Raw genomic sequence first — 25,870 nt, 5'->3', positions numbered from 1 at the left:
GCTTACGTTTTTAAAGTTTAAGTGAAACAAAAGATGGAGGCAAAAAAAAATAATCCTTTGGGACTTCCTTTTAATGAAAATTAAAAAGAGATAAGATTTAGGGAACATAGAGATCACTGTTCTATGTCCCTTTAAGATCATCTAGATAGAAGCTCTCATCTTATGTAGAAGAGGAATTAGAAGTATAGACTTTTAGAAATCTGAATTATCAACCTTTTCTTTTATAGTTAGTTCTTTGTGCCCTGTTTAAAGAAATCTTCAAAAATTTATAAAGTTGTTATTTGGGCCCCAGCTAAGATTAATAAGGACAAAAATCTAGGTGAGGCCTAGAGGTCTATAGTTTTAAAAATTACTAGGTAATTTGGATATGTAGCCCACATAAAACAATCACCAGTTAAGAAAATTCAGTCTTGGGGCGCCTAGGTGGCTCAGTCGTTAAGCGTCTGCCTTCGGCTCAGGTCATGATCCCAGGGTCCTGCGATCGAGCCCTGCATCGGGCTCCGTGCTCAGCAGGAAGCCTGCTTCTCCCTCTCCCACTCCCCCTGCTTGTGTTCCCTCTCTCGCTGTGTCTCTCTCTGTCAAATAAATAAAATCTTAAAAAAAAAAAAAAAATTCAGTCTTAAGAAAGCCTTTATCCAGCTTAGCTTTTGCTGCCTTGTTTCCTGTTCTTTCTCTCTATGTAGATCCTCACTCCAACCAAATGCAAGGACTTGCTATTACTATACTATACTGTCCTTTTTCTTATGCTCCTGCTTTTCCTATAAAATTCACTTCTTTTAAGACCTTCAAGTTGTACTTTATTTCTTCCCCACAGTTCTTGCTTAAGCTGAAAGAAATCTACCTCTGAATTACCTTAGAAATAATGTTTGCATTTAGAATATGTTGCATTAATTTCTCTTTACTCTTACATGTGTCTTCTTTTCCTACTAGATAGTAAATTCTTTGAGGCTGAGGACTGGTTTATCCATCATTTTAGCCTCCATATTGTTTATTATAATGGTACCTTCTCGGCATTTTTGACAGAATAAAAGCACCTTTTCTTTACAAACATTTGTTCACATTTTTTAACTGCTGAATTTTTCCAACTAAAGTCTTTTGATTTTGTAGAGTAAAATGAAAAAAATGAAGGAAAAGTACAAAGACCAAGATGAGGAAGAACGTGAACTCATCATGAAATTGCTGGGGGTAAGTAACATCCAAAACCATTTTCTTTTTTTTTTTTTTTTTAGATTTTATTTATTTGACAGAGAGCGTGTGAGCATGTGTGTACAAGCCAGGGGAGCGGCAAGCAGAGGGATAGGCACAAGCAGACTTCCCGCTGAGCAGGGAGCCCAATGTGGGGCTCAATCCCAGGACCCTGGGATCATGACCTGAGCCGAAGGCAGACACTTAACCGACTGAGCCACCCAGTCGCCCTCTTCTTTTGCTTTTTAAGGGGCATCCAGACCACTACCTATCCTATGCTAGGATTCAATACATTTTGTTAAAATATTGACAATATTGAACATACATTATTTTTTTTAAGATTTTTTTATTTGTCAGCGTGAGCACACAAGCAGGGGGAACGGCAGGCAGAGGGAGAGGCAGGCTTCCCGCTGAGCAGGGAGCCCGATGCAGGACTTTATCCCAGACCCTGGGATCATGACCTGAGCTGAAGGCTTAACCGACTGAGCCACCCAGGTGTGGCCCCCCTTTTAAGATTTTTTTGTCAGAGATAGAGAGCTGACATTATTTTACCTCTATGAATTAAAGTCTGCAGGTTCAAACAAAGAAGAAAAAGGGAAGAAGGGGAAGAAAGGAAAAACAAAGGATGAACCCGTGAAGAAACAGCCCCAGAAACCTAGAGGTGGACCAAGGGCTTCAGACAGCATAAAGAAAGAAACTCCCTCCCTTGAGGTTGTAACTCACGAGTTACAAGACTTGGCCGTAGATGATCCACATGATGACAAGGTAGGGCTACCACACATATGTATGTGGGCTTTTGCTTCATTTAAGGTCACTAACCTCCTCAGGGTTCCCAGGACACAAGGCTTACGTAAGTGCTAAAACCAGGACAAGTGGTAACCTTATTCTTAATGGAAGGTCATCTTAGAAATACAACCTAAAAGACTAAATTTCCAGGATATGTGTAAAAATGGTCGTGTTCATGATGAAAAGTTTTTTTTACAAGCCTTTAGAAAATAATTTTATGGAGAGGCTTTATCTGATTCTAATGTGGGAACTTAGTTACAATAAGACAAATAATTCGGATTGTCTTGAAGATGAGTAGAAAGTAAATTTGCACTTCTCTAGATTTTTCTATAGGAATATATGCTGTTTATCTTACATAAATGTTTACAGTGCCTGTGCAGCTAAAGTGCCAAGTGCCCTGGTTGAAAAACCAGCGAGAAGTGAACATTTATCCAGTTTAAGATGGTTGCCTAATTATTCTATCAGCTGAATACAAGCCCAGCTTTAAGTGTATCTTCTTGAAATCCTGAGCAAAGGATTTATTACTTTATAAAACTGGAAAAAATTTGGCTTCACTGGTATTTGTATTTATAGCCCTTAAAGCTTTGGTTAGAATCATGAGCTCTGTTCAGTGTAGGTAATGCTTACAGGGGTTCTCAATGTGTTACCTTTTTCTTCTTTCCCTGAACAATGTTACTGTTTTATAATGTGACAACCCATTTTGATCCTCAAATGTTTACACTGTTCTCATATCTGTAATTTATTCTATAAACTAGAGACTCATAAATAATTGAGGTGTTAATGAATTATACATAAAAAATCTATTTGGAGATAATCTAAGAAGAGCAAACAAAAGTAAGCTTACCTTAATATGTGAAAAATTTATCCTAGAACTATTGAACGGAGACTAAAAAATAAAAGTTCTGTTCACCAGGATTCTCCATTTTCCTTTGGCAAACATACCAAATTTAGTTGTCATTTTAAATTATTTTACATTGAAGATTGTCATTTTACATTTAATTTCACTGTTTTAGCATGCACTCCATGTGAAAGTCTTTTTTTTTTTTTTTAACTTCAGAGAACAGTGCTTTTTCTCTTTGAATGGCATTGCTCTCTAAAATAGGAGATGCACAAATTAATTCAGAGTTTTGGGACACTGAAGAACACAGTCTTGGGGTCCATAACCTGTTGTTTAGATGTGAGTCTTATTATATTGTTTTTTTTTCTCCTCATAGTTTTTGATCATGTGAAATTTCAATTTAAGTTATAGCTGACTTTTAAAATTTTGTTTGGAGCAGGAAGAGCAAGATCTGGATCAACAGGGTAATGAGGTATGATTTTGTGTTGGGGTCCCTACTGTAACACTCTGACTACAGTCTAGTTCCCAAAATATTTGATATACAATTTCTAACTAATTAAAACTTCTAAGGCTAAGACAAGATTGTAGGCTCTGGAGTCCAACATTCTGGGTTTGAATCCCAACTTTGCTACACGTAACTGCAACCTTGAAGCATTATTTTTTGTGCTTCTGTTTCCTCATTTGGAGAGTGGGGATGATTGGTCCCTACCAGGAGAGTGTTGTTTGGAGAATATACATAAAGCATTTTAGAAAAGTCCATGGCACATAGTAAACACTTCAGCACCAAGCATCTTGTCCAAGTTTTATTCATGTTGCTAAATAAATATGGCTTATCCTGTAGGCAGCCCACCAAAGGGCAACTCTGAGAAGCCCGTAAGATTTTTTCTTAAGAACAGGCAAAATGTCTGGGGTGGGCCAGGGTGGGGCCACTAGAAAATCCCCCTAGTCAAAAACTGCTGGTCCAGCTAAAGTATCAGTCCCATTTCCAGGCAATGGATTTAAATCTGTTTGTGGTCATTATTATAAATCATTTTAATCCATAGTAGTTTTCTGCAACAAATAACATCCAACAAGTTTTTTCTCCCTTAAATGTATTTACAAGTATTATTTTTGAAAATCATTGTTCTCATTTCTCATTATGCTATACAAAAATTTTAGTAGTAAAGAATATAAACACCATTGGTCTTAAACTCTGGAACTAGAAATAGAAAGCAGAGCTTAGGACTATAGGTCTATCAGAAAAAAATAAAAATATATTGAGATATTAGACTTTTTTTAGGACTGGTAAGAATTTTATAATTGTTTTTGTTTTCCCTTTTTAGGAAAATCTCTTTGACTCTTTGACTGGGCAGCCACATCCTGAAGATGTATTACTGTTTGCCATTCCAATATGTGCCCCTTACACCACCATGACAAACTATAAGTAAGTCATCTATAGTTAAAACTGCTGACACAGTAGTGACTTATGAATGATTTTGTAATCTCTGTTCAGTAACACACACAATTCCTTTTTAAAGATACAAAGTGAAACTTACTCCTGGAGTTCAGAAAAAGGGAAAAGGTATTTAAAAATTTTTTTTGAATTATGATTTTGAACATTTCTTCATTGAACAGAAGTAGATTCTTCTATTTTGTATTTACAGCGGCAAAAACAGCCTTGAATAGTTTCATGCATTCCAAAGAAGCAACAGCAAGAGAAAAAGACTTGTTTCGCAGTGTAAAGGTAAAGTATTCCTCCTGAAGTCTGGAGATAGTGGTGTAGTTAAAAATGTTAGCAGTTACAATTTTTTACTGTCAGTTCTTTATTCAGTAGATGCAAGCTGCAGCTGTTGTTTTGGTAGAAAATGTTGTCTTACTAGAAGCAGTGTAAAATAAGTAAAATCATTCCAGTTGAAAATTTTGGAAATGCCTTTCTTTTGACAGCAGAGGACACATAATTGTCATAAAAGAAACATGACCACCATATAGAATGTGAAGATATTCAGCAATTCTCTTTTTTTAGGACACGGATTTATCAAGAAACATTCCTGGCAAAGTCAAAGTGTCTGCACCCAATCTTCTGAATGTAAAAAGGAAATAGCTGAAATGAAATCCTAAAATATTTGAGAAGAGCCAATTTTATAGCCTTTTGGAAGTTCAGAGATGAAAACACCATGTAACCAGACTTCCGCATTTAAAAAATGAACTAAACATTGCCTTGCTATATTCGCCAAAAGGACTTGTTTTTTTTCCAGTTTTTTAGAGAGGAAACACTATGATAGGACTTCCTAAAATATTTGTGGACAGTTAAATGCTAATTGTATACATCTGTAGTTATTCTCCTACATTTTCTTAAAATTTGGGAGGTTAATACTAAGTTTTCATTTCATGTTGTAAAGAAGTCGAACAGTGAAGTGGCTCAGTTGCTTAGACTATTGACTTGGTAGTCTACCGTATATAACATCTAATATATCTATTACAGGTCAATCACAAGGTTTTTTTTTGTTTTGTTTTTTTCTGGTGGCATGGTGAGGGTTGGGGGGGGCTCAACATTTAGGTTTAAGTCTTGAAAACCTTCTGCCTTTACTTGTCAAAAAATATATTAGATCAGATTTAAAATACACATTATTCAGCCTAAGAAATAAGACCTAGAAAAAATTGGTATTGATCATTTCCATGCATTTACACAACTTCACTTTTCATCCTGATTTCTTCCTTGTTTCTACAATTTTATTTTCTACCTCTAGTAATTATCAGCATGTTACAGAGTATCTTAACCTATGATATCATAAGTGCACTTTTAGGCTTATCACTAGACTCCTGACCCAGTTCATCCTCTTCTATCTCTTAACAGAACGAGGAATTTTTTTAATGAGCTAAAACACTGTTACTTATTAAATGATTAGACGATAGCTACCTACAGTCAATAAGGCCACTTGCCCCACCCCATACCAGAGCATTAATAAGGTCAAAGTACTGAATAGCTGTTGGTCCTTCCAAAATTTCTTTAACCAGCTTAGTCCTATTGAGAATATTTTTCCATTTGAAATTAATGTAAAAAAAAAAAACCTTTGTAATTATATGGCCTAGTGTTGTAAATACAACAGACTACTCTTGCCATTAAACCCTAAAATATTAATTTAAAAAAATAACCATTTTGATAGTAATAATAATTAGCATAATGTTTCTACATCTACAGCTATATATCCTGAAGTTACTAAAAAGGAAATATAATAACCATTCCTTGGGGTAAAAAGCCCAAGTATTAATGAAGACAGTTACTGGTGTTAAATACATTTATTGTAAACTTTAGACACAAAAATAGGTTCTCTAGGCCATTCACATGCACATTAAAACCAAAAAGCTGCAAACTACAACAATGCATATAATTATACAAATGACGCCACTCTCTGATGTTTACAGAATTGCTGTCCATGCAAGGTGATCAGAGGCATTATCTATGAAGCCTTAAGATCCAGAAGTGTTGTTACTACCAAACCTCTGATTAATACTGTGAAGTAAGTGTTTCGGAAGGCAGTTCCACGAGTTGGCTAACATTTCTTTAAAGCAAATGACTGCTTCTAAGCTTAGCCTGAAAGTGGACAAGAGAAAAATAGTTTTGCTTTACTATTTGGAAGTACATTAATTTGAAGACTTATAAACCCCCCCCCCCCCAAAAAAACACTTTAAAGATTTTCACCGGAACTGGTTAGTTCTATCATTGAAGGCTTGTTATTGCCCTTAAGTTATCAATAAACCTGGTTTTTCAAGAGCATTAATTTAAAATGAAGTACCTAGTAAAAAGTTACTTACCTTACAAGAGATTTTGGTTGAACTGAAAATATAAGTATTTCATTACTGTGTGCCTGAAAAATAGATACGAAAAACACATTCAAAAGTAAGTATTCCACAGTAAGTTTCAGAAGTATTATGAAGTGTCCTTTAACTAGGGTAGTGTACTTACAGCTCTGTGATGGACAAGGAGGTTATTGGCGCACCCGCCAAACACAATTACTTCTCCTTCATCGCTGGCACAAGCTGTATGCCATAATCTATATTTAAAACAGAAGCTTGAATTTGAAGCTACCCAAACACCAAATTGACAATTTATACTACAGAACAGAATGATGAAATAAAGACAAGAGATCTTTAGTACAGACCAGAAACATGTTGAGAAGGAATTTATCTTAAGTAGCAAACACTAGAAAAAAATCAATGTCTGTTTTATCTGGATGTTATCATTTTAGCTCTCTGGTCCAGTCCTAATTTATGCAATGAGGGGTTTGAACTGAATGATCTGTTCTCTAGGTCTTTGTTAGCAATAAAAACCTTATGGGAGATGTGTGGTATATGCCCTCTTGATCTTCTTTTCATGGCAGGGCCAGTCGACCTGGATGCTCAATCTGCCTGAGATACGCAAAGTATCAGGCCTGGTAATTCTATGGAAAGAATTTTTGTGCCATCAATGAAGGCTTTGTGCATAAGTGTACTTAAGTTAGAGGTTTGGGGGGAAAATGCAGGCTGGCCTACTTAAATGTGATTTGAATACCAGTTGTGACTATATCATATCCTTTAGCAGTTTTTCTGACAGTTCTTTTTGGGGGGATTTGACTTAGTATTTGTTCTATAGAGCTACTGCAAATCTGATAGAAAGTTCTTGATTTTTTTCCCTATATACATTCTTCTCCCCTTTCCAGTTACTTTTTTAAAATGGCAAACCTAGAAGCAGTTGAATTCACTTGAGAAAAGAGCTTGATTATAAATTTTAACTACATCAATTTTATGATAAAAGCAGCAGCAAAAGTCAAAGTCCAGCTCTGTTTTTTTATGCAGTGACAGAAAAGAAAGCATTTGATACTAGGATAACATTGGTTTTCTTTTCTTTTAAGAGGTACGATGTGAAACCCGAGTGAGTGCTAGGATTTTTATAGTAAGAATGAGGGATTTAATGCAGCCACAATTTCCTCTCTCATTACCAGTCTTGTACATCTTTATGGACCTCAATTATTCAGTACAAGAATATTTTTTAAATAGTTCATACCTTGGTTTCTCAGTATAAGGATGATTAAACTGTATCCATTCATTTTTACTGATGCAGTAAGTCCAGGCATCACCTGATTGAAGCAAAGAAAAAATAGCCATGAATAGCCATGAAGTATATTATTTTGTCAATAGGGCACTGATAAAGGGCACAGCTTTAACAAGAAAGATAATAAATCAGATTGTGAGTACAAACAGGAAGTATATATCCTTTTTTTAGCCCTTCGTCTGTTACAACCCTTCAGCGGGGCTTTTAAGTGTTTCACTGGACAGAATCGATGCATGTCCTAGTATAAAAACAATTACAGGTTTGTTATGGAATCAAAATTAATAGCAAATCTTCCAACCAACCCTATAGCCCTCTGATATATCTAAAATAGACTGATTTTTTTCCCAGCTATTTATAGATCACATATGAATGATATGATTTCTTATATTTTTAAAAGACTTACTCAGCGGCTGTTTATCAGTGGTAAATCCTCCAAAAAGAAAGAGATGATCTGAAGAAACTGGTGTTAGTGAGTGCCAAGATCGGCCAACTGGGCATATGCCTTGTGGAATTCTGAAAACAGCAGCTAAGTTACAATATCTGTGTTTAAAAGCAGCTACTATTTAATACACAGAAATACTGAAGAAGTTTTCTTTTAAAGTTTATATAGAATTATGAAAAAAAGAGACTTTAAATTTAAAAAACTTCTTGGTATTAATAGCTACATGCTTTAGAATTAACCATGTTCTTAGAAGGTAGAGCCAACCTCAGGCCTTTTTTTTTCAACGAACACTGGCCATACGCTGTTGTGCCAGGTACAGTTACGGGAACAGGAAATTTAAAAAAAAATTCCTTTAAGGATCTAGTCATGTTTATTTAAATACTCAGTTATAGAAAATTTAAGCAAGTACATTATATACTGATAACAGAATTAAAAAAATTAAATGTTTTTAAAATAATTATCTAAAGTGATACATACAATTCATTCCACTCCCATGTGTCCAGATTAAGATAGTGAAGATCATTCATTCTAGCATCCTGAAGAAGGACAATTAAGTAATTATCATTTTGAATGACTCAAAAGCAAGTCATTGAAACTCTTCCTACACTTACTCGGTATCTGCCTCCAAACACAAAGCCTTTGTTTCCAACAGTTGCACAGGCGTGGGCAGCACGAGGTGAAGGTGCTTTACCCTATAAAAGTCATAAAAGCAATTTTTTAAAACAAATACCAGAGTCTTCTCTGGGTATGTGATGAGGATATGCAAGACACCTGAGCTTTTAAGCGAAAGTGCAGATGTCTGTTCAACAGTAACACTAAAACTGCGAACTGTAATTTTATATTTGAGATGTGTTACCGAATGCGCTAGTTAATAGAATCCTTGTCTTATTTTTATCTTTTGTAAAATAAAAGGTAGCACATTATATGACACCTGTGTCAGAGGAAAAAGAAATCTAATATTTGAGTAACTTAAACTACAATCTAGTGCTAGGTCATTTATTTAGTTACAAACAATACCACTTAACCTCTATTAGATAATGGATGCTGGGTTAGTCTATATATTCACTAAACTTTTCTGAGGTATGGACTCCTTGGAGAATAATGAAAGCAATGGACCTTCTCTCTCCAGAAAAAGAGGAATGAACTGTCCATTTTTACCACCTCCCAACTCCCTTTCTCCTCCAAGGAGCCTTGCTTTAATAATTCATTATTCTTCAGTAACTCACAGTAGTGATAGGCTGACTCCAGATAAATGTTTCAGTGTCTAAAATATGTACATGATCATTCCATCCTCTTGGGTGGCTTGAATTCTACAGAAAATGAATAAGAATCTGAGTTATTTTACAAATGTTTGTAAAATTATATAGCTTTGTCTGGTTTATGAATAAGGCAAAACAAGACTAGCAAATATGTATTATTTCAATATACCAAGAAGGCCACATACAAATACGAAATCTCACTTACCCAAAAAGATGTTTCATCAAATTCAAAAGTTCCCAATACTTTATCTTCAGGTAAATATCCATAACCTCCAAAAAATATTAACCTGTTTGATAAAAAACCAAAACACTAAAAATTCAAACATCCACCGGTTAGGAAGATACAAGAAGTTTTTCTTTTGTCATGCTACGAATTGAGAAGGCACACTTAAATATATAAAATACTTATTCACATAATAATGGCTACTATGGCTAATTATGCCTTCAGTGCTATGTTAAGCACTTTAATGTATGGATTCACTTAACCCTCATATGGGCCCTAGAAGGTACGTTCTAAGGTTAGAATGGTTATTGTCTAAAGATACTCGGATGGCAAACCACTTTGCACATAAACACTCAAACCTACGGGGCTGCTAACTCACTTGTTTTTATATACCCAGACACCAAGTTTGTCCTTTGATGATGGAGGAATTCCTTGGCAATCAATCCTTTCCCACTGTAATACTCTGTCAGTAGACCTTGAATCCAGCATGTAGAACTGTCAGAAGCAATGATTTCAGTTAGATTTGGTTATGTGCAAGAAATTCCACCTTGGCATTTAATTTGATTGTGATTTAACGATAATAGGAACGTCCTTTAATTCAGTTCTCCTAAAAGTGTGATTACAGACTGTTACTGGTCTGAATCTACATAAGGAACTTACGCCAGAATGTAAACTGCCTAAGTCACTAGGCACCCTGTTCAGCTCATTTTTTTCCCAATCGCCTCATTTTTTTGATGAAGGAATAGAAGTGTGTGGATTTTTATTCTATGCCTTATTACATAGGCACTTTGCGTCCTACTAATCTAATTTATGGGTAGGAAGATGGTATTACCAAAAAAATTCAACTCAGCAATTTCACCTTGAAATTGAATTTAACAAACACGTCTTAAGTGCCTACTTAGTCGTTTAAGATTTATCCTTAGCTGCTACAGTTAAGTACTGGTCTTTCTTTCGAAGGGTTCCCATCCAGGTACTTGAATAAATCTGATCATTTTATATATATCTTCTTACTTCTCTTAAGACTCCTAAGCTTCCTTCCGATCAAATTTAAAATACTCAACCCCCAGCCATTTGATACACTAACTACTCCCATTTTTCTGTCCAGCCCTAAAGCCACAGCTTCTTTCCCAGGCTGCTTCATGTTGTGTCGAAGTTCTCTTTCTCTGCCTAGGCCCCGAAAAACACATGGCTCCACTACACCCACAGCAGTGCCTTGCAAAATCTTTTAGGCACAGAACACTTTCTTCAAACAAAATCTTCAGCAAAGCCGAACTGAAGAGGAGCTACGCTTGTTAAGATGGGAGTCGGGAGGGGTGGTCTGGAGCCTGCCCAACACCAGTATGCTCGTCCCCCAGGTGTCCCAAGGCCTGTGAAAGAAACCCCTAGAGCGCCGAGGAGTACAGTTTGAAACGCTGTCATCCACACTGAACCACTTGGCGTTTCCATAAATAAGACACACTTGTTTATACCTCTGCCTCTTGATCTCTGTATCTTGGCTACCCCTTCCAATTATGATTCAATTCAACCCTCTTGGGTGAAGACTTTCCTTATTCTGTTCCTCCATCCTGCCAAACACAATGTCAAGGATTCTTTTTCAGATTTAACGATACTTAAATATTTAACAGTATTTACTGAGCTATTATACTATGAGCTCTGTGTATCTCCTTATATGCTACTGAAATCAGCTACTTCTTATGTGTGTCCCTTTTAGAATGTGAGTTCCTAGGGGTGGGGACTGTACCTTTCATCTCTGTGTCTCCGGAGTCTAACCAAGTGCTCACAAGGTGCTAAGTTGCTAAATAAATTTATGAGTCTCCCTAAATCATATGCACCTTTCTGACTGACATTTGTGTCTTACTGGCTTGAGACAAGAACTGTTCTCTTGTTCCTATTTGGAAAAAAACACCGACAAAGTCTGAACAACAGTATCTTATAGTGCCATATTATAGGAATGTTAGTATATAAAATGTTGTCAGTATTAATTTATCCGTATAGCTGAGTGGTGGTCTGCTAATTTTTACCCTGCTCCTCATGATTGCATCTTGTTTTCATTTGGTTTACTAATATTTATCTAACACCCCAGGGTTCTAAGAGACTAAGCAGCTGCAGAGAGCACAAAGCAAAACCACTTAGGAAATTACTGCACATGAGTTATCAACCAAAGTTGATTTTGCCAAAGGCCTAGATGTAGACTGGTAGACAAAATACTAAAATAAAATGCACATTCATACCATTGTCACGTACGTGTATTTTTTAAACTGGGACAGGAGTAAGTATGGACTAACCTTAGAAATCTGAAGTTGTCTGAAAAAGAGTAAAATTGCCTTGAACCATAATCCTGAGAAACACTAACCTTATTTGTGTTGCCTCTTGAATGGTGTCCCCCGAACAAGTAGAGCACCCTGTCTACACACACAGCACAGCTTCCTGACATGGAAGGAGGAACATCTCCTTCCGTGTTAATTTTTTTCCTGAGGGCAGAAAAAACAATGTAAATGTTTCACAAAAGGGAAGAAATGCAAAAGTTATTCACTTTTCTCCTATCCCCACAATAAAGGGAAAAAATAAAATAGGCTGGCCGGCTAGATAACACCTGGGGTCTGGTCTCTTCTAGCTCTAAAATTAATCCAGGGAAGGAGTTCTTTCCTCCCCAGCCGCTCTCCAGGCAGTACTAGATGCTGCCGCGTGGGCAGTGAGAATTCGGAAGCTTCCGTGTTGGGTAAGCCTAAGAGCACACCATTTTGTGTGGCTCAAACTAAACTGCTGCTCTTTATTGACATAACCAGTGGCTATTTCGTTCATTTGGTTTCGAGTGAGCCAGGAACCCCAGAGGATCCTGACAGATTAATTCAACAAGTGTGTTTTATTCAGTCACCTTTTAGCCATTCAAATGAATCTGATGATTCAGACCTTATCTAAAATTATAGGCAGTTAGTACTCACTGTAGGCCAAGCACTCCTCTGAGTGCTTTGCATGCCTTAAAACATTCTGATCTCAATCAAAAAGTCTGAGAAATCCAAGATTCAGAATATTAATAGGTTAAGGTCTTCTGCTCACTTTATCACTTTATGCTAAGCTTTAAGTTTTGGTAGGCTTATTTTTACAAATCCTGTATGGGGCTGAATGTTTTAAAAAATTTGTAGAATTCCCCTATTAAAAGGAATACTATTAAAATTTCCAATTCCCCCCCCCCAAAAAAGCAAACAGCTTAAATCAACACTGATTTGCTATGTACAGAAATAATGTTGACTTTTTAGTTGAAACCCTTAAATCAGGTAGGACCACTACTCTTCTAGTTCTGTGATTTAGAATGTGCAAAATACATAAAGGGCACAGACTTCTTACAAAGCAAACCATGGAGAAGACTACTTGATAAATCCCCAAACCTGGCTAACCCAGCATTTTCAGAACCATATTAATTCTGCCAAGAACATACTCTTGAGTACCACTGTTATGAGACTGGCAAAAGATCTTTTCAGAATATGCCCAGTTGTATGGAAGGCAAATTTAGGTTAGTGTTTTTTAACACTATTTTAAGGAGATCTGCATTGAAATTTTAATGTTAGAGCTCAGGAGAATACCATCTTTATTTCTAGCAGATACAATCTAGAAATCCTTTTCTCATTTACCATATAACAAGATAGAACATTTTGAAAAAATATATATAGAACTTTTACTATATTCCCATTCCAGGATCTGAAGCCTCTACTTCTTTAATATTACAAGGATACTTTATAGAGCCTTGAATAGAAGTGTCTTCAAAGGTCATCAAAGTACCAAATTACTGAACTACTGAAGAGTTGCTAAAATATCTAAGCTTAGCAGCTAAGCTGAACTAGCAGAACACTGTTTGTAGAACATAGTTTTGCATCTTCAATTAAAATATTTTTATTCTAATAGAATGAGCTTTACAGAGTTTTTTTTTTTTTTAAGATTTATTTTATTTTAGAGAGAGAGCAGGGTGAGGGGGTGCAGGGAGAGGGAGAGAATCTTCAAGCAGATTCCCTACTGAACATGGAGCCCAACTTAGGGCCCGATCTCACGACCCTGAGATCATAACCTGAGCCGAAACCAAGAGTTGGACACTTGACTGACTGAGCCACCCAGACACCCCCAGGGTTTCTTTTTATTTGCAATCTTATTTGAACTTTTTAGTCTCCCTCATAATATCCACAGTTACCATCTTCCAGTCTCCATGTTGTAGATCCATAGTTCTTCTCTAGGCAGATAAAAGTCATATAATCCTCTGACTTGATTACTCTAAGAAGAATAAAAAAATAGCAAATATAAAAAATAATTGGTATTCTAAAGAGGCAATATTGTGTATTTTTTCATATCTACCTAGAGATACTAATGAGAGTTATGAGAAGTTAAAGAGGTCTTACAATTCAGTTCTAGCCATGGGCAATCCCCGCCCCGTTCCACATACTCAAGGTAATGCTTATTAGACAACCCGACCCTTAATTCAGGCTTTGGATACAGCAGTTGCGATGCTGCAGGCAGTGAAGAGATCTCCAGGAAATCTCCAAGGCCACTTTATGCAGAATAGACCATGCTCCAACTTTCAGCTGCATGACTTCAGGAGAGGTTCCCTGTGCCATGGCTCCCACGTTACAGACCTAGTGTGTAAGCGCCTGACCCACTAACACGCCATGTCCTTTTCTAGCCATCTTCTTTCATCCATCCATTCTCTACCAAGAAACGCGGGGGCAGAACTGCACCTGTGCAATTAAGTCCATATGCAAAATTTTAAGTTCCTTGTTCTGCTCCACTTCCCTTCAGGTAGTAATTCTTAACAGAATGAGCTTACCATATGCCAGAACTAGCTGAGCGCTTTCAATGGATTACTTTATTTAATCCTCCCAACAACCCTAAAAAGCAGTTGCTATTACAAGAAAACAGGTTTTTGAGAGAGGTAAGTAATTTGCCCAAGGTTACTTGCAAGTAACAGTGGAACCAGGATTCAAGGGAATTTGCAACTGCAATGGAGGCCCAACCTCCCCAACTTTTGAACCTCCCTGGCCACTTTTTGAACAATGTCAACAAACGGTGAACAATAGCAGTTCACGGAGAATGGGTGTCAGAGTCGAATAAGCTTGTATATTAAGTATTATACAGAAATAGAGGAGGTGGCCATGTAAATATTTTCTATTCCACCACTTATGAAGAGAAGGCTGGAAACAAGACAGCAGGCTGACCCGGAGTAGATCAGCCTCGCCCGAAGAGAACGGACTACTGTGTAGGAAGCTAAGGTTTATTGCCTTCAAAACAATCTCCAAAGGCTTCTCAGGGTTCTAGCCAAAATACTGAGGACAGCCTGTTTTGGAACCACCCACTTACTTCACTGATCATGCCTCCCTCCTGCGAAGTCCTAGGCATCCAGGCCCTCAAAAACTCACCATCAAAAATCTTCCTGACAACCTTCCCCATCCCCACTCCCCAAAGTAAAGTCCCATTCCCTCAACGCTGCTGACTTTCACAAACAGAATTATGAATTAGTAGTTTAGACCAAAGTGGGACTAACAGGTTAACTTCTCCAATGGAATCATTTACATTTAATAAGCGTCTCTACATACCTGTCCCTTCCTCCTACCAAGTACCCTCCTCTAAACACCTATTCATTGGACCCTGAGGAAAACGTTGCAGATTAATTAGGACTGGTGCCAAAAAAAAAAAAAAAAAAAATGCTCTTGTGGTTAAACTAAATGAATTCATCGGGACAGCCACAGCAGTTTATTCCATCTGCCTTTTTGGACAGTCATCAGCTATGATCAGGTCAACTGTGCCAGAGGCCAAAATCTATTACCAGAGTCAAAATAAGTCATCCCAAGACACACATGTAGTGGACCAGATTTCAAGCAAATGGGGGTGGGGAGATCAATTTTAAGACCAAAAGGGACTAAAAAGTATTTTTGGTAGGAATGGATCAGAGCCACCCCTGCAAATGCAATGAGCCAATTCTAGAATGTGGAATGTTACTGGGAAGCTCTGATAGCAAAAGGGCAGGAGAACTGGTGAACAAGGTTTCAGTAGGAAACGGGAGGATTCCGCAGCCAGAGGTAGCAAGAAATGCAACTGACTCTAAACTGGTAACGAATCACATTGCTTATGATTAGGGGTTAAAGAGCTGACTTGGTGGTTAGAATTGTTGCTGTTGATTTTTCTGGTTACTGGTGGAGACTTTTCCGTTAATTTTCTTAATAGGGGTTTCTTCTGAAAAATGTCAACCCTTTCTCAGCTGAAACCAAAAGGCAATCAGCCCTGCAATGTTCAAACAACAGGGTAACGGCCATCTGCACAGGTGTAGCTGGGACTCCTGAACCGGCGGGAAGGTTGAACAAGGCGATTCCTGCGGCCTTCGGCAATTCCAGGGAGTTTTCCTACACCTCGGTTACCCCGTAAGCGGGCAACGGTATCCGTGGGCCAAATGACCCCAGCTCCGGAGGGTAAAGTGCTCCCCAGCGGGCCCGATAAACGGCTAAGAGTGACATCACACGTCACCTCTCTTACACCCCCCCCCAACCTTTTAAAATAAAACACGTCTCGGAGTCTTGCGCCGCCCAACGCGCCCTCCCCCAAATAACGCTCCAACTTCCACCAGTGCCCAGGGCCGCCGGGGGCGCCGCGCGCGGGGGGACGGGGGGCGCGCGGGGGGACGGGGGGCGCGCGGGGGGACGGGGGGCGCGCGGGGGGGCGGGCTCTGCAAGCGGCGGGCTGGCGTGACAACAGCCCAGGCGCGTCCGGCGGGTTGGGGGACTGGCGAGGAGCCCCCCGCTCGCGAGAAAATGCACCGACGGGCAGAGTAGCGTCGCGGGGGCGCCCCGGGGGGCCGCTCTGGCCTGCCCGCCGACCCGCACTCGGGGACCGGCCGAGCGACGCCCGCCGCGGCCGGCCGCCCACTGACCTTGTAGCCGCCCCAGACGAACATGTGGCGCCCGTCGCCCACCGCTACGTGGCCGCTGCGCTCGGCCGGGCAGGCGAGCTCCATGGACTCATAGCCCTCGTAGGCTGGCCCCGGCAAGTCGTCCGCCCGCAGATCCTCGTTGCCATCAGCCATCTTGAGGCTGCACTTCTGTTCACCAACAATCCTCACACCCGCGAGGGGGGAAGAGACAAAGGAAAAGGAAGAAATGCACGGCGGCGAGAGGCGAGCAGAAGGCGGCGGCGAAAGGGACGGCGTGAAGGCCGCTCGCTGGCCGCCCGCTCGCCGCCCGCGCCCTCCCAGCCCTCCTCAGCGAGGACAGCCTCTCCGCCGCCTGGGCTGCGCCGCGGGGTCGCGGGCCGGGGGCGGCGGCGGAGGCTGGCCCCCGCCGGCAGCACGGCCGAAAAGGGCTCCACTTGGGGCCAGGACTAGCTTCCAGCCTGCCCGCCCCGCCTCCAGCTCGCCTCTCGCCGCCGCCGGCCCTTGTTTACGCCGCGGCCAGAACCGCCCGTTCCGCTGACGCCGCCCGCCGGGCTCCGGAAGCGCGGCCGGGGCTCAGCGCCCCCAGCGCCGGGTCTTCCCGCCGCAGCCGCCGCCGCCGCTCGCTGGCCCGCAGGCGGCCCGGGCCCCAAACACGCTCCGAGCCTCCTTTCACTGCGGGCGCTGCAAGGATGCGAAGAATGGGAGCCCCATTCTTGCAAATTTTTTTTTTTTTTTTTACCGAGAAGTCCTCCTCGTGCGATTGAGGAATGTTCTCAAAGGGTTCACAGTCCGAAAAGGGGTAGTGACATTGCTCAATAAGTTTCTGGTCTCAGTCTCTCCAAGAGAGGAGTCCACGCCCTGTTTTCCTGTGGCCACGAGCCGTGGCGCCTGGCCCTCCCGCCGGCTGCCCGCCCGCGTGCTCGCGCGCCGGTGCGCTGGGGGCTCACGACTTCGCGCCACGCGATGCCCGCAGAGCGGTTCCTGGCACCTCCGCTCGCTGAGCTCTTCTGGTTCAGCAGAGATCTTAGTGCAGCATCCTTCACCCAGTTTGGAAAATTGTACTGAAAAAGTACATCAGAAACCACCACCGCCCAGCCCTTAAGGGAGGATGGCAAATCCTGTTGACACAGTTACTGTTTTGTCTTACGTTTTATGTGATACATTTCAGTTAGGTCAAGAAAATTCGGAATTATTGTAATCTAAACTTGAGTCCTCACCTGTAAAATAGGGTTGGACCAGAATACATCTTAAATCCCCAGTGTAATGGTGCCTCTTTACTTGGATGTGTTTGGTGAGAGGAGTCGTTTTATTATCCTGTTTTTTCCCCCATCTTCACGCTGTGGCCACTACTTGGAAGGAATACTTTGAACAATAACAAAGGCTTTCCGGACTCAAATTTTCATAGCCTGAAACTCCTTCCCTAGTCACTGCCCGTATGTTTACAATTTATCAAAATTTGTAGGATGGGTGAAAGCAGTGCTTAGAGGGAAATTTATAGCAGTGACTGCATGTATTAGAAAAGCAAGACCTAGGGGCGCCTGGGTGGCTCAGTCATTAAGCGTCTGCCTTCAGCTCAGGTCATGATCCCAGGGTCCTGGGATTGAGCCCCGCATCGGGCTCCCTGCTCAGCGGGAAGCCTGCTTCTCTCCTTCTCCCACTCCCCCTGCTTGGGTTCCCTCTCTCGCTGTGTCTCTCTGTCAAATAAAATCTTAAAAAAAAAAAAAAAGATAGAAGCAGAATACATTCCTAACTCATTCTGAGACCAGCATTTCCCTAATATTAAAAACAGACAAAGACATCACAAGAAAAGAAAATGACAGGCCAATATTGGCCAATATTGAACATAGATGCAAAAATCCTCACCAAAATATTGGTAAATCAAATTCAAAAAATTAAAAAAGAACTATACACCATGATCAAGTAAGACTTACCCCAGTATGTAAGGCTGTTCAAAATTCAAAAAGCAGCTAATGTAATCCACCATATCAATAAGCTAATGAAAAATCAAATGATATCAATAGAAGCAGAAAAAATATTTAACATCTATTCAGGATACAAACTCTTAGCAAGGGGAAGGTGAGTGGTTCAGTCGGTTGGGCGTCTGACTCTCGGTTTCAGCTCGGGTCATGGGTTCCGTGTTCTGTGTGGTCTGCTTGTCCCTCTCCCTCTACTCCACCCCCACTCATGCTTTCCTCTCTCAAATAAATAAAAATAAAATCTTTAAAAAAAATCTCAGCAAACTAGGAATAGAGAGGAACTTCCTCAACTTGATAAAGAACATCTACAAAAACCTACAGTTCACATCATACTTAGGGTGAGAAACTCAAAGCATTCCTACTAAGATCAGGAACAAGGAAAGGATGTCTCCTCTCACAACTACTTTCCAACATCATACTGGATTGTCCTCACTAGTAATTATCTACGTAGAAAATCCTAAAAAAATTATTCTGGTACATCCAGACAATGGAATATTATTCAGTGCTGTTTTCAAGCCTTGGAAACATACAAACTTAAATGCTTATTGCTACTGAAATACACCAACTTGGAAAGGCTACATACTGTATGATTCTAACTATATGACATATGGAAAAGGTAAAACTGTGGAGTAAAAAGATCAGTGGTTGCCAGGGGTTAGTGGGGAGGGAGAAATGAGTGAACAGAGCATAGAGGATTTTTAGGGCAGTGAAATGATTTTATATGCTACTATAATGGTAGATACATGTTGTTACACATCTGTTCAAACCCGTTGAATATATACCACCAAGAGTGAACCCTAATGTAAACTTTGGACTTCAGATGTGTCTTAGCTTGGCTGCTATAACAAAATACCACAGACTGGGTGGTTTGAACAACAGACATTTATTTCTCCCAGTTCTAGAGACTGGGAAGTCCAAGATCAAGGTGCTAGCAGATTTGATTCTGGGTGGGGGCTGGCTTGCCGATGGCTGCCTTCCCATTGCATCCTTACCTGGCAGGGAGCGAGCAAGTGAGCTCTGGTCTGTGCCTCTTCTTAGGACAATAATCCCATCATGGGCTCATCACCTCATGACCTCATCCAAACCTAATTACCTCCTGAAAACCCCACCTCCAAATACTACTACTTTGATTGAGGATCAGAGTTTCAATATATGAATTTGGGGGGACACAAACATTCAGTCTGTAACAGGGTGACAGAAAATGTTCTTGCTGTTCCACGTGCTGGACTGTGTGATAACCTCATCAAACCGGAAATTCCAATATAATCACATTAATCCGGGCACACACACACAAGGTGGGCAGGGAGCATTATATGTTTCTTAAAATTGCTTCTTTTCTTTTGAAATGCTCTGATGTCAACAAATTTTAACTTGTCAGATAGTATACACTATCCTGAAAATTATTCTTCTTAGTTTGTATTATTTCTCTCTCACACACACATACAATATAAATAAAGCATTACTTTGTGCCTAGACAGAAGGCACGAAGTTCTAAAGAATACTTTTACGCTTCTATTCAAAGGCTAATCATTTTTAAAGGTGTGTGTGCAAAGATACCATTTGGAAAAAAATGTATGTGTTATTGAGTATATCATACTAAAGATGATAATACGCAAAAGAATTCTTCCTGACAACAGGAAGAATATCCTAAGAATACCCATAATATATATGGCTGGAAATCTTCTTCCTTGAGAACCAAGTTGGAAACCTATTCTGTGAACCATCTGGAAAAAAGACTATCAATCCCTGTAGAGTCGTTTTTCAAACAGGGAGCCTGTGAGGGGAGCTCAGAGCAGAAGTTACGAGGTGTGGCTGTCTTGGGCTCCTCCACGCTGAGGAGATCAGCAGCACAAAAGTGGATCAGCTGGTGAGAAGTGAGGAATTAATACTGCTAAAACGGGCTTTGCAGGCTCCCAGAATTTCTACACCTACTACCAGCAGAGAAGCCAAGTCTGGTTTAAGCCAACTTTTGGAGCTTGAAGGTAAAGATCAGAATTTCCTGCCCCTCCTACTATGGGGCTCCTACCTCAGGACCTATAAGTTCTCGAAGCAGCACAGTATATTAAGTCAAAAGTTTTGTGTGCCACAGATAATAGATTTCTGTTGAAGCCTAAATGATAATGTATTTTGAGGGGGGCTAATCCAACTTTTAACATTCTAAGTAAACCATTTCAAACCAGAAGTGCTTTTCTAAGAGGCTACAGAAGGCATCTGCAAAATCTAGGATTTAAATTCACGTGATCCACATTTTAAAAGATGTTCATTCCATTCACTGTCATCTATCACTGTCCAATAGGTTTTGATATTTTTCCCCTTAAAAATGCTGACAACAGAAGTTCATGTAATAATTACTTCTAAGATGTATATTACCTGTGAGATTCATTTTCTAAATCTGTTATTCAGCCTAAAAATAGTAAAAAAAAAAAAAAAAAAAAAGAAAGAAAGAAAAGAAAACTTACACTGAAATATTGTTTGCACAATCAACTCTAATGACTGGTTCACACTAACAAAACTAGGAAAATAGTAAATCTATATAGTTCGTATAATAAAATGTAAGCACAAAGTATTTCAATACATAAATAGAAGCTTTACACATCTAAAATACAGTATATATATATAAAATATATCTGTAAAATTTAATGAGCTACTATAATTATTATAAATTACATATCTATTTCAATATAGAAATATATTCTCTCTAACATTTTAAATTTTAGAGATAGCTTGAATGCTGATATTATGGAGAATAATTTCATATACTGAGCTTTTTAATAATTCATTGTTATTAGTAATTCAATGGAAGGGTATAAATGATAATATGAGTAATTTCTTAATTATGGTAAAAGTACCAGTTTAAGGAATATAAAGATAAATACAGTGTGCCGTTTCTGTAGGGCAGTTAATACTGACAATCAGTGGGAAGAGAACATATTTCCCATATCGTGGGTCTTGAGGACCAGCTCTGTAGAGTGGTGTGGGCCAAAGAGCAGGGTTTCTATACTAGGTTACCATCCCATTTCATTACTTACAAAAACTACTTTAGGAGCATTCTTCCAAGGCAAAAATATATTTTAACGTGTCTGAAAAGTTAATACATCTATTGCTTCTCAATATTTCAAAGTCTGTATGGTTAAGTAAACCTCCACTTTAGACACTTTAAAATATGGTCTTTATATCTATGAATTTGGATAAACTAACAACTTAGGGGTAATGGAAAGACAATTGAAGACGTTTATTCCGCTACTCAAATAAAGGTGAGGAAAAGTTATGATGATGCTTAACGAGAGACTTTGCTAGGTAAGCACTGAAGGGCAGGAGGCCCATACTAAACACATACCAGTATTTGCCCATTTTATCATTTCGCCCAGCTGGATCAGTTATTCAAGGAGAAGTTTTTAAATAACTGGGTTATTTAATGAGAAGCTGTAGATAATTTCAAACTGGCTTGAGAAAATCCACTCTTTCCGAAAGCTGATGTATAGTGTTTTTATCTATCTATTATTATGTTGGGGGATTTCTACAGTCCTTGGGTTAATCTCTCAGTCTCCTGAAATTCATATAAACTTCCCAGTAAAGAGTATACAGTGAGTTAAAAATATCTTACAATTGTACTTACTTTCAGAAAGTATATTTCTTCCTGCAGCTTACTAGGAAATTAGTTTACAATTATAAATATAATCTTCCGTTAACATCTTATTCCCATATATTCCATGACATATAATCACTTTAACATAGCATTTTTGTTTCAAATTTTATCTTCCAAATAAAGCCTCCAATTTGGGGAGGGGGAATACACAGTCTGATTAAAATGTTTACACATATTAAATATATAGAGTATATAACAATTTAATTGCTAGTGATCCACTGATACTTATTTTCTGTTTCTTCTTTTTGGGCTCTTTGTTCTTCTCGGTGATTAGCTGCAGCCCAAAATGTTATTTTTTTGAGTACTTGCTGCAGAAGTTTAGGAGGTAATAAAGATATCTGACTTTCTAAAATTATGGCATTTTTGCCAATACAGTCAAGGCATGACCTGTAAATAAAACATAACAGAATTATAAGTTTTTGCACCTGAAGTTATAAAATATTTATACATAAGTATTCTTCATAAAAATCATTATAAAATTTTTACATGATAATGTATTTCCTCTGTAGTGTTTGGAACACGATAGGATACATGTTCTTCCCAGAGCACCACAGTAATTACACATTTTTATAGCATAGAGGCCATATCTGAATCCAATGGAAACAGCAGTTGCAACCTACCATGCACCACACATGTTATTTAAGCAGAAAAGATTCAGACTTAATTTCAAAGCAGGTTAGTCTATAGCAGATCGTTTTTCATTTATCCTTCCGGTCCACTAACCACTTAATCTTCTCTGAGAACTATCTTTTTCTTCCATCACCCCAAGATGAAGTAGCTGACATCCATGTTCATGCCACAGGACCCGTCCCCCCCACGCCGGCGCCGTAACCCACTGCACTGGTACACCTGACTTACACCGACCCAGACAACAGGTCTGGGCAGACGAATGAATGGAACAGCAATATAGAAAGAGCCCACGAGAGACCACCTGAGGTCTTCCCCTTCCGGGGGCCCCGTGTTCACTTTGTCCCCTTTGATTCTCCTAGAGAGTGTGTCCTTCCAAATACAGTTCCCTTTTTATCTTAAGCTACGTTGAAGAGGATTTTGTATTTTAAAACCAAAAGAAACTTGACTGAGAACTATCAAGAAAGCATCTATTTCAACAAATAAACTTTAAATCAAAAAGGTAAGTAAATCTTTTCAAAAAGTTTTAAGGATAGATTCATTTGATTCTGCTGTAGTTAACCTCAGTTGGCACTTTATAAGGACTTACACTCTAGCTATTTGTATCATCTTCTATACTTTCATGAAGCCTTTTCTCTCTACTCTGTGAAAACTCTAAGGAGAGTGAAAATGTTCTACACAGATACAGGAGAAGTACAAGTGAACAACATGAATCTTATGCCTGATGTAAACTTAACTCTGCTGCTCTGGTAACACAAGAGCTCCCAAAACCAGTCCACATCCATGATGGGGGGAAGGGAAGAGTCAGATGAGGAGGTGGACTCCGTCATTACTATTCATTCACTGATTCAACAAATATTTATTTGTGTACACTTAGGAGGAGGAAACCCAATTTTGAGAAAATCCTATTTCAACTTTTAAAAAATAGATTTATTTATTTGAAAGAGAGAGAGAGAGCATGAGGTGGGGAGGTGGGGGAAGGAGCAGAGAGAGAGAGAGGGAGAAGCAGGCTCCCTGCTGAGCAGGGAGCCCTGGGGGGGAGCAGGCTGGATCCCAGGACCCTGGGATCATGATCTGAGTGGAAGGCAGATGCTTAACCAACTGAGCCACCCAGGCGCCCCCCACTATTTCAACTTTCAAGGAGGTTACAATTTAGTGAAGATAAATAGTGCTGTGACTGGGAAAACAGAAAATTTCCATGACGGGTACAGGGTTCTAGGGGACTCAGAGAGGAAGAATAACCAAGACAACTGAAGCAAGGGAAACTTCCAGATGGGATGTCCAAGCTGAGACCTTGAGGGTTCAACAAATTAAATAAAAGTATTCCATGATAGAGGAACCACTCCTGCAAAGCCCTAGAAATGAGAAATTAAGATTTATTACAGAAACTGCAATTGAGAGGTTCAAGTATAGCTCTGGCAGAATGTGGGGGGTGGGGGGACATGGTGAGGAATCTGCAGTTTGTCTAAGGGCAGTGGGAGCCACTGACTCATCACAGTATAAAATGTGCATATGCCCTGATCCACCAACATCCCTTCTAGGAATTTCCTCCCGAGAAGATATGCAAGTTTTCCAAAAGCATATACAAGAATATTATACATGTAATTTTTTATAATGGCCCCAAATTGTAGATATCCTAAATATATATTAATAGACTAGTAAGTAAACTATACTTCCATGAAATAGAATACTGTATAGTCATTACAAACATAAATATAGATCTATAAATCACTGAATGATTATATATCTACATGAAATATATCCACAATATGAGTTCCAAAAGCAGATTATAAACAGGATGCATAATCTGACCCTTTATACACACACACACAAACACACACACACACACCTATGTCTACTGCTCTCGCTAAGGGTCCAATGACCTCTTAGCATGGTTAAATCCACAACATTTTTCATTTTAAAGTGTGGGAGGATAAACATCAAACTCTTAACAATGATCATTATAGGTGACGGCTCATTTTTTTACTATATATTTTTCATATTGTATGAATTTTCTTGTTAAATGCATCTTATTTTATCAGAATAAATAATTGAGGTATTTCTTTTTAAAACTATGTATGCAACCAAATGTATGATGAGCATGAGCCCACAAATACATCAGACCATGTAAGTTCTTTGAGATGAGGAACCATATCCTATTCATCTTTTGTTTTTTCCCAGTGTCTCAACACCGGAAGTGCTAATGTCTTCTGACTGAAAATTTAAAATAAAAAGATGGCTCTGGCTACACTGTGGACTGCGGGGTGTGGCCGATATGCTTCACACAGTAATACCACTAAATTCCTGCCATATTCAAGGTTTAGTTTTATATTCAAGGTTTTTTTTTTTAAAAAAAGATTTTTTAAAGTGATCTCTACACGCAAGGTGGGGCTCAAACTCACAACCCCGACCTGAAGAGTCGCATGCTCCACCGACTGAGCCAGCCAGGCGTCCCTTTTATATTCAAGTTTCGATGCATCGGAATAGGCTCAGCATGAGAACGGTGTATAGGCACTCAGGGAAGCACGGTACTAGGGGCCAAGGGTGCCACCAAGGAGCCTGACGGAGGGTCCGCCTCCGTCCCAACCTCAAACACAAGCCCATCCTCTCGGTCCTATCGGTTTCCCTCATTTCTCTGCTGGGGCATCTTTCCCATCGCTGTTCATGTGCCCACCCAAACTCCGTGCTTTCCGGAACCCCAGTCGTGTCTGCAAACACCTCTGCCCCCGCGGGCTTCCCGTCCCCGCTCTAACTGCTCTCTCGGCACGCCGCTCTGTGCAGCCTTCTAGAGAGGCCTGCAGCCCGCCCGCGTCTCCGCGAGCCCGGACCCGGAGCCCCCGCCGCGGCTCTCGCTCCTCCCGCGGGCCCCGGGCTGCGTCACTTCGCCTCGGGGTCGCCACTGTTAACCGCTCCTTC

General features: G+C 39.7%; 3 protein-coding genes across 4 annotated transcripts in view; 1 reads left to right on the top strand and 2 right to left on the bottom strand.

Moving 5' to 3' along the window:
• The window catches only part of NEMF (nuclear export mediator factor), a 49,456-nt gene extending 43,474 nt beyond the window's left edge, over nucleotides 1-5,982 (top strand). Inside the window, exons 27-33 of one of the 2 annotated variants that reach the window (XM_032405038.1) lie at nucleotides 1,108-1,185; nucleotides 1,753-1,950; nucleotides 3,249-3,281; nucleotides 4,132-4,232; nucleotides 4,327-4,370; nucleotides 4,453-4,532; nucleotides 4,812-5,982. In XM_032405038.1, coding sequence (XP_032260929.1) covers nucleotides 1,108-1,185; nucleotides 1,753-1,950; nucleotides 3,249-3,281; nucleotides 4,132-4,232; nucleotides 4,327-4,370; nucleotides 4,453-4,532; nucleotides 4,812-4,889 — 612 coding nt within the window. In that variant the 3' untranslated portion in view covers nucleotides 4,890-5,982. Of the gene's footprint in view, nucleotides 1-1,107; nucleotides 1,186-1,752; nucleotides 1,951-3,245; nucleotides 3,282-4,131; nucleotides 4,233-4,326; nucleotides 4,371-4,452; nucleotides 4,533-4,811 lie in introns of both variants that reach the window. The other variant, XM_032405037.1, reaches the window with a different exon arrangement.
• Nucleotides 5,983-6,070: 88 nt separating this feature from the next.
• Nucleotides 6,071-17,048, bottom strand: KLHDC2 (kelch domain containing 2). The gene is made up of 13 exons (XM_032405039.1): nucleotides 16,706-17,048; nucleotides 13,982-14,061; nucleotides 12,155-12,272; nucleotides 10,181-10,296; nucleotides 9,784-9,865; nucleotides 9,546-9,629; nucleotides 8,931-9,011; nucleotides 8,797-8,855; nucleotides 8,281-8,390; nucleotides 7,830-7,902; nucleotides 6,753-6,840; nucleotides 6,602-6,654; nucleotides 6,071-6,380 (listed from the first exon to the last, which is right to left on the bottom strand). The coding sequence occupies exons 1-13, from the start codon at nucleotides 16,856-16,858 to the stop codon at nucleotides 6,257-6,259; spliced, it is 1,221 nt and encodes a 406-aa protein (XP_032260930.1). The 5' UTR covers nucleotides 16,859-17,048; the 3' UTR covers nucleotides 6,071-6,256.
• Nucleotides 17,049-21,448: 4,400 nt separating this feature from the next.
• Nucleotides 21,449-25,870, bottom strand: part of KLHDC1 (kelch domain containing 1) — a 48,721-nt gene continuing 44,299 nt past the window's right edge. The window contains exon 13 of the mRNA XM_032405036.1: nucleotides 21,449-22,714. Coding sequence (XP_032260927.1) covers nucleotides 22,528-22,714 — 187 coding nt within the window. The 3' untranslated portion in view covers nucleotides 21,449-22,527. The remainder of the gene's footprint in view (nucleotides 22,715-25,870) is intronic.

The sequence above is a fragment of the Phoca vitulina genome, unplaced genomic scaffold (genome assembly GCF_004348235.1).
Source record: "Phoca vitulina isolate PV1807 unplaced genomic scaffold, GSC_HSeal_1.0 scaffold7, whole genome shotgun sequence".
Taxonomy (NCBI): domain Eukaryota; kingdom Metazoa; phylum Chordata; class Mammalia; order Carnivora; family Phocidae; genus Phoca; species Phoca vitulina.
Note: the sequence above shows the minus strand (reverse complement) of the source record. Positions and strands in the feature narration are given on the sequence as shown.